General features: G+C 43.1%; 1 protein-coding gene across 1 annotated transcript in view; it reads left to right on the forward strand.

Annotated features, from left to right (window-relative positions):
• The window catches only part of NID1 (nidogen 1), a 122744-nt gene that overhangs the window by 36518 nt on the left and 77642 nt on the right, over nucleotides 1-8584 (forward strand). The window contains exons 6-7 of the mRNA XM_011976394.1: nucleotides 2181-2330; nucleotides 6002-6253. Coding sequence (XP_011831784.1) covers nucleotides 2181-2330; nucleotides 6002-6253 — 402 coding nt within the window. The remainder of the gene's footprint in view (nucleotides 1-2180; nucleotides 2331-6001; nucleotides 6254-8584) is intronic.

The raw sequence follows: 8584 nt of genomic DNA on the forward strand, positions 1-8584 counted from the left end.
GAATGATCACAAAACCCTTAGAAAAGCCTGGCCCATTCCACACTGTTCCCTCATTTTCATTTGCCCTTACTTGTTCTGATTATCTCACAGCAGTAGCCATACAATCTGGTTCTCACGAGTATCCCAAACCGTGGACGAGATGGGGTGCTTACTGGCTGGCGTGCTCACTTACTTTGAGGCCCAGAAATGGAGAAGCTGCCGTTTGGTGGCAGGACAAGGACAGGGGCTCATGTCTTAGGGTTCTTCTACTGCACCCTGGGTTCCCGGGGTGATGCTCACATTGCTCAGCACATGCCACTCTGCCATGGGTTTTGGAATCATCTCCTCCAGATGTGTTGGGTGTGTTTCCTTGCAGATGTTGGGTTTTGAGTCCCACCCTTTCTAGGTATCTCTGAAATTCTCATTTGTGAAGTCATCACATTTGAATGAGACCATATCTAGCCCAACAACTTGGGGCAGTGTATTACTTAAGACTGAAGAAAGCCTAGATTTGAACACAGATTGTGTCTAAAACAGATGTTTTCCTGTCCCTCTACCCCAGTTATTTCCCTATGTTTATGAGAAAGGTCAGTCTTCTGTGGCCGGTAGTGCATTCCTGGTGTTATTTGAATAGTTCACATACACGCAGGCCTTAATGACCCCTGAGAGCTCTGCCCACAGCTGGAGTTTAAGTAATCAGTAGCATCACGTGTTCAGTTTGGGGCTCAAGTGTGCTCGGCTCCAAACGCTGTCTTTATAAAGCCAGAAATTCCCTTCGGAGTATGTAGGACTCACAGAGTCTACCTGGGTTTAAACTTTGCTTTTCTCTTCACTCATAACAGTCAATTATGAATGGGATCATTATCCTCTCTAAAAGTTTACCCCTCTTGTGCTTTTGAATTTCATTCCAAATTAATTTGCTCTGGATTATTAAATATAATGAGCTAGTTCATGATTCTAATAAAATGAACGTGGAATGTGGAAATTTAAAATAGGGAGACATTCTTTTTGTTTCTTAGGCCAAAGGCTTTTTAGCCCAGGTGTGACTAGGGCATTATTTTTGTTCAGCTTTTGAGCATAAGTGCTTCCAAATTACACCTCAGGGAAAAGTGTAAGTTGGGGTGGGGTGGGGGGTGATTGAAAATTAAAAAGAATATAAGCCAGGCATGATGGCACCTGCCTGCAGTCCCCGCCACTTGGGAGGTTGAGGAAGGAGGATAAAATATATGTACATATTTTAAGGTTGTTAAAATGGCAAATTTTATGTTATATATATTTTACCACAATAAAAAAGTAAAAAAATATATCATATAATTATATGTAGTATATATTGTATTATACATATTATATAATATATAAATATATTTTATGTTATAATGTAATGTATTGTATATAATTTAATATAATGTAAATATATATAATTTTATATTATAGATTATATAGTATATACATTTACATATATGTACATATTTATAATTTATGTTATATATTTATATTTAATATATTACATATATGTAATATATTTGTGTTACATATGTCCTATATAACCTAGATAATATATATTATATATTTTTTTATATATATATTTTAAGAGTCCCCCCCAAACATGAAGCTTATTCTTCTCACTAGTTTAGATGGACACTGTCCTAAGATTGCTATTGGATAGCACTAATCTAATATTGATGCCAAGTACACTAGATTCTAGCAGTTTTCAATAATTAATAATCACCTTGTGATTTCTCAACTCCCTTTAGACCTGTTTGCCTCAGTGATGTGAGTTGGGGAGCCACGTTACTATTATTATTATTATTATTTTCCTTTTTGAGACAGGGTCTGGCTCTGTTGCCCAGGCTGGAGTGCAGTGGTGTAATCATGGCTCACTGCAGCCCCAAACTCCTAGGCTCAAGTGATCCTCCCACCTCAGCCTCTTCCAGTAGCTGGGACTACAGGTGCACGCTACAGTGCTCTGCTAATTTTTGTATTTTTTTGTGGAGATGGGGTTTCACCATGTTGCCCAGGCTCACATAACTATTTAAATGGCTACATGTAGGGGATTGTAATCTTCTGTAGTAAGCCTGGTCCCTTGAATTGCCCATGCAGGTGTGAGTCCCTGCAGTGCTTCAGGGTGTCTGGATGAGACAGCCCACTGGGCTAGAGCTGCGTGCAATGCTTACATGTGTGCAATTGTTTTCTTGGACCAGTTTTCAGCTACAACACAGATTCCCGCCAGACGTGTGCCAACAACAGACACCAGTGCTCGGTGCACGCAGAGTGCAGGGACTACGCCACGGGCTTCTGCTGCAGCTGTGTCGCTGGCTATACAGGCAATGGCAGGCAATGTGTTGCAGAAGGTAATTTGCTTTTCTTTGTTCATTTCATGCGGGAGAAGGCGGAGCGGAGTTTTTGTTTTGGTGCTCGTTTTCCATGTTGCCTTTACCCACATCTCCGGACGTGTGTAGTGTTTTTCTTAGGGCAGCCATACGTGGTCTCTCTTTCCTCATTTTCTCACATATTCTCTACAGGCATCCCCCAGGAAGGCCCATTTTTCAAATATGGCAAAGTCTTTCTTTCCTTTGCTATTTCTCCATCTCAGGGGACAGCCACTGGGAGCCCATCTTCACAACCGCCTGGCGCATGGCCACAAAGGCCGTGGTGTTAAAATTATGCAGCCTGGACAAAGAATTGTTTATACCCCTCACTTTCCTCCATTTCTTTGAAACCTCTTTCATGTCTTTTTCTCTTAGAGTCTCTCTAATTTTATGTGGTGTTGCTTACGGAACCATCTTTTTTTTTTTCTTGAGACAGAGTCTCACTCTGTCACCCAGGCTGGAGTGCAGTGGCGCAACCTTGGCTCATGGCAGCCTTCATCTCCTGGGTTCAAGTGATTCTCCTGCCTCAGCCTCCTGAGTAGCTGGAATTACAGGTGCACACCACCACACCCAGCTAATTTTTGTATTTTTCATAGAGACGGGGTTTCTCCATGTTGGCTAGACTGGTCTCGAACTCCTGACCTCAAATGATCTGCCTGCCTCGACCTTCCAAAATGTTGGGATTACAGGCGTGAGCCACCACGCCAGGCCAGACCTATCTTAATGGTTGTTAAGCCCCAGCAGGGCCACAGAAGGCTGGCTTAGACCAAAGTCTGTAGCAGGTAAAGTTTATTCCATCATCCTCTCCCTCCTGTCCCTCTTTCCTGGTGCTCCCGAAGTCATAGCGTGGTTATGATTGAGCATCAGAGATGCACCATAGTTAATGCTGGGGTGCCAATCCCATTGTGTGGCCAAATGGATTCGGCTACGGGCCAATGTCCGTTCTAAACTCTGCCCTCAAAAGGATCAACTGGTTTGGATGCTTGCAGATGGTCACGAGAATCCTTTCTGTGCAAATCTGGGGATCCTGGTAACATTCACTCAGTGCACCATCTGGGAGGCCGGAATTGGTTTTAATTCCAGAATTAACACAAAAATGGCAAAAACCCCACCATGTTAAACGCTCATCCCTTCAGATGCCGTCTTAGTCACTTTTCTGATGCTTCTAATAGAATACCTGAAACTGAGTAATTTATAAAGAAAAAGAATTCATTTCTTACAGTGATGGAGGCTGAGAAGTCTAAGATCAGGGAGCCACATTTGGTGATGGCCTTGTTTCTGGTGGGGCTCTCTGCAGAGGTGGCACAGGGAGCTGAGCATCCTAGCTCAGGTCTCTCTTCCTCTTCCTATAAAGCCATCAGTCCCACTCCCGTGATAACCCATTCATCCATTAATCCACGACTGGATTAATTCATTCTTCAGGGCAGAGCCCTCACGACCCAATCAGCTCTGAAAGGCCCCATTTCTAAATGCTATCACATTGGGGATTAAGTTTCAGTATGAGTTTTGGAGGGGACATTTAAGCCGTAGAGATGCCAGCAAATTATCTCATTTGTCAGGGGTCATTTTCCTTGTGTGTTTAATGTGGAACTTCAATTGCTTTGCAAAATTTGACTAAGTAAAACTCAGCTGGAAGAATGGTTTCTGTTCTTCAGACCCCCTGCCTGCCATAGTTACAGTTAAATTCGTTATCATTTTAAGTTGCTAAAAACAAAAAATCATTTCCTTCTGTGTCCCCATTAGATAAAGTGAGGTTTTAAAAAAATACTACCTTCAGTGATGAAAGAAAATTGAGTATGCTTTACTTATTAATTTTAGGGGATGTTTTTAACTTCTAAACTGTTTTTGATTTTCTTCTAAATCCCATCACCCCAGGGGTGGTGTGCCTTTGCTTCTTTGTTTCAGGCTTGGCTTTTGTACCTTCCCCACCCCAGGAGAAGCTTCCAAAATCCACAATAAGAGCTTATTCTTAAAGAGCAACCCCTTAGCCTTTTCTACCCCAAATATCAGAGCTTGAACAGTTTGTGTTTGGCAGCAAGCTCAGATATGACAAACTGTTCAGCCACATATTTTGACATTATATACACACTCTGAAATAGATTTGTGGTTTAAATATTTGTTGGATTCCTGCTACTTAAAAAAAAAAAGTTTCTAGCTCAAAGTTTGGTGGAAAAAATTTTGTTTGGTTTCTTAACTTGGCTTTCTCGCTTGTTTTCCTAATTGTTCTTGGGATGCCTTTTTGCGCTGTTGGCCAGCTAACTTCACAGCATTCCCCAGTGTAATGAGACAACATGTGTGCAGGATGACTCTGTTGGATATGCCCTGGCTGATCAGAGAACCTGTTGAGCCGTTTGGGCATATGGAACCCAACGAAAGGTCATCGGAACGCAGCTGATCCCCAGGTGCCAGCCCCTGCCTAGGGATATTTAACAACATTCACTGAGAACTTACTACATAAAGAAAACTCTGCCGACCACCTGTGAGGGGCTGGGAGTGAAAATCCTGACCCTATGATGGTCATAATCTAGGAACAGAAATAAGATATGTACAATCAATAACTGAAAGCAGTACCACATCAAACCTGAACAATGCAACGTAACTTCCGTTTTCCCTCTTCCTTCAGTTTTTGTTTGAGATATAATTCACATACCTTTTTACAGTATACAATTTGGTGGGTTTTAATATGTTCACAAAGTTGTCCAACTATTATCTCTAATTCTAGAACATTTTCATCACCCCCAAAAGAAACACTGTATCCATTAGCAGTCACTTTTGATTTCTCAAAATCCCCCCAGCCCTTGCCAAGCCCTCGCCTACTTTCTGTCTTTATAGGTGTTCCTATTTCGGATGTTTCATCCACATAGAATCGTACAATATGTGACCTTTTGTGTCTGACTTCTTCCCCTTAGCATGATGATTTCAAGATTCATGCATGTTTTAGCCTGTATCAGTATTTTATGCCTTTTCCTTTTCCTTTTCTTTCTTTATCTTTTTCAAGATGGAGTTTCGCTCTTATTGCCCAGGGTGGAGTGCAATGGTACAATCTCAGCTCACAGTAACCTCTGCCTCCTGGGTTCAAGCAATTCTCCTGCTTCAGCCTCCCGAGTAGCTGGGATTATAGGTGCCCACCACCATGCCTAGATAATTTTTTGTATTTTTAGTGGAGACGGGGTTTCACCATGATGGCCAGGCTGGTCTTGAACTCCTGACCTCAGGTGATCCGCCTGCCTCAGCCTCCCAAAGTGCTGGGATTACAGGCATGAGCCACCGCGCCCAGCCTCCTTTTACTCTCAAATGTGATAAATTCTATGGTCCCCTCAGTTCTAGATCACCCCTGATATTGTTCTTCTTCTGAAATTCTATTTTTTTGTTCCTGCAGTTCCTCAGTGGCTGTCCATGGAGCCACCTTTTGTGCTATCCATTTTCAGTCACGGGAGGAGAGGCAGGGGCATTGGAATTTTGAAGGCTCACAGCATACTGCTGTGGATAGTCTCAGGAAGAACAACTACTTTTGCTTACCCAAAGCCATTTACCCCAGTGCTATTTTGTTTCTTTGCTTTCTTCATCAATAGGTACAGGTCCTACATATTACTCGTGTTTGAAAGGCTGGCTTGGAAGTGATCTCTATATTCTTTCTTTGTTTTCTTGCTCAGGTTCTCCCCAGCGAGTCAATGGCAAGGTGAAAGGAAGGATCTTTGTGGGCAGCAGCCAGATCCCCATTGTCTTTGAGAACACTGACCTCCACTCTTACGTAGTAATGAACCACGGGCGGTCCTACACGGCCATCAGCACCATTCCCGAGACCGTTGGATATTCTCTGCTTCCGCTGGCCCCAGTTGGAGGCATCATTGGATGGATGTTTGCAGTGGAGCAGGATGGATTCAAGAATGGGTTCAGCATCACCGGTAATTTATATCCCACATTAAAATTAATGGGACCCACAGTAGTGCCTAGGGGGAGGCCTGGGAATGGATGGAAGGAGAACTCCAAGTCTGCAGACAACTTAGAAGCATGTTGTTGCTCCTTTTTGTCTGTAGACAGGGCATCCTGTAGTTCTGTCCTGGAAATAAAATGATGAGGTAAAATGAACATGTAATATTATCATTAATATATAGCAACTGAGACTGCCTAGAATTGGCTTTTGATTGAGGAGCAATTTAATGGTGGAGATTTAGGCGTTTCTGGCAGAACAAGTAATATCAGCTTGTAGAACCGCACAACCAAAACTGCAGGGCTCACAGTTTGCCTCATTCTATCAGCCTGCCTCTGAATTCCAAAGCAACGTGAAACTGTTCTCAAGCCTGCCTCTGGATTCCAAACCAACCTGGAACTGATCTTCGATATTTCTTCAGGATCTGCTCAGAGAGAAGGAACCTGCCATTTCCAGCTAGTTACTTAAGCCGCATAAACATAATCCTAAGAAGTCTTAGGAAGCCCAAATATCCTTGGAGTTTTCTAGAGACTGCGCCCTACTGAGGAAGTTCAGTCTTTATTGGACGCGTGGGCAGATGGCTTGAGGGATGTTTCCTTGGTGTGGTGGCCTTCTCCTTGCTCTGCCAAGTCCAGCCCAACCTTTGCGTGCTGGAGAGCCATTCCCAGCAACAGCTGGGTTGGAGGAGTCTGTGTCCTTCATCACTGGTCACTTCCAGGACCTGGAGCTTGTTGTGCCTGGGCACAGGTACCCAGCCACTGCCTCCGACGCCCTGGACCTGCCTTCTCCCTGACTGCCTGAGCCAAACTGGAGCCTTAGCCAAGGCTTTATTAGAGGAAACACTGCTGGGAGCAGGGTCTCCATCCAGGCTGCATGCTGGTAACCCCTCCAAAAGTTATGGCATAGAAATACATAAAGTGTGGCCGTCTTAAGAAAGGAGAGGCCATGTATTAGAAAAGGAGCAAGGCTGGGTGCGGTGGCTCATGCCTGTAATCCCAGGACTTTGGGAGGCCAAGGCACGTGGATCACAAGGTCAGGAGATTGAGATCATTCGGGCTAACACAGTGAAACCCCATCTCTATGAAAAATACAAAAAAATTAGCCAGGTGTGGTGGCAGGCACCTGTAGTCCTAGCTATTCAAGAGGCTGAGGCAGGAGAATCGCTTGAACCCAGGAGGCAGAGTTTGCAGAGACCCGAAATCGTGCCACTGCACTCCAGCTTGGGCAACAGAGCGAGACTCTGTATTTAAAAAAAAAAGAAAGAAAGAAAGAAAGAAAAGGATTGAACCTGCTCAAAAGATTTGCTACTTTTTGGCCGAATGTTTTTTCTCCCTAATCCACAGGCATATATATTCTGAGTATTATAACCATATCGATGCCCTCATGCAAACCAGATGCCCTTTTCTTTGCAAATGTAATTGAGCTGCAGCCAAACTCACAGACCCCACTCCTTCCCTGCACAGCTTTTCACACTGTTTTTTTTTTAATATGAGTTAATTTATATTGGTGCTATTTTGTAATATACATGGACTTCAGCTGGGCTGAGGAAGAGGGAGTCTTTGCAAATTCCCAACAACAGCAAATCTCTTGACTACAATGATCCTTCTGGATTTCTCCTGGTCCTGTGTTATCAGTGAGATATTTGCCTGGGACTTGTTTAACTATAAAGCTGAGGTTGTCAAACTTTTTCGGCAAAGGGCCAGACAGTAAATATTTTAAGTTATGCCTAATTATTTTAGGCCATATGGTCTCTGTTGCAACAGCTCAACTCTGTCACTGTGGAGTGAAAAGCAGCCACAGACAGTATATAAATGAATGAGCATGGCTGTGTTCCAATACAACTTTCTGAATGGGCACTGAAATTTAAATTTTATACAATTTTCACATACCATGAAATACTATTCTTCTTTTGATTTTTTTTAACCATTAAAAAATGTAAAGACCTTTCTTTACATTTGTAGAAAATGTAGAAAAATAGGCAGCTGGCAAGATTTAGCCCTGAGGCCATAGTTTGTCAACCCCTGCTGTCATGGGGCAGGTCATTGTGGAAAAGGGAGAAGTACTTTTCCTGCCTGTCTGGGGCTGCCACCTTGCACAGACCAAGAGGAGTTCCCAAGCCGTCATGGTAGCAGGTGATCCTAGGATGGTTTCTGGTACTGGGAATGGTTTGCGCCCTGAGCAACTCACCCATCCGACCAGGAAGTAGCTATTTCAATATTCATCACTGTAACTGGCATTATGGAGCAATTGACAATTTGCAGAACATAGATTGTATCCTTTTTTTTTTTTTTTTTTTTTTTTTTTT

Source organism: Mandrillus leucophaeus, unplaced genomic scaffold (genome assembly GCF_000951045.1).
Source record: "Mandrillus leucophaeus isolate KB7577 unplaced genomic scaffold, Mleu.le_1.0 Scaffold165, whole genome shotgun sequence".
Lineage (NCBI taxonomy): Eukaryota > Metazoa > Chordata > Mammalia > Primates > Cercopithecidae > Mandrillus > Mandrillus leucophaeus.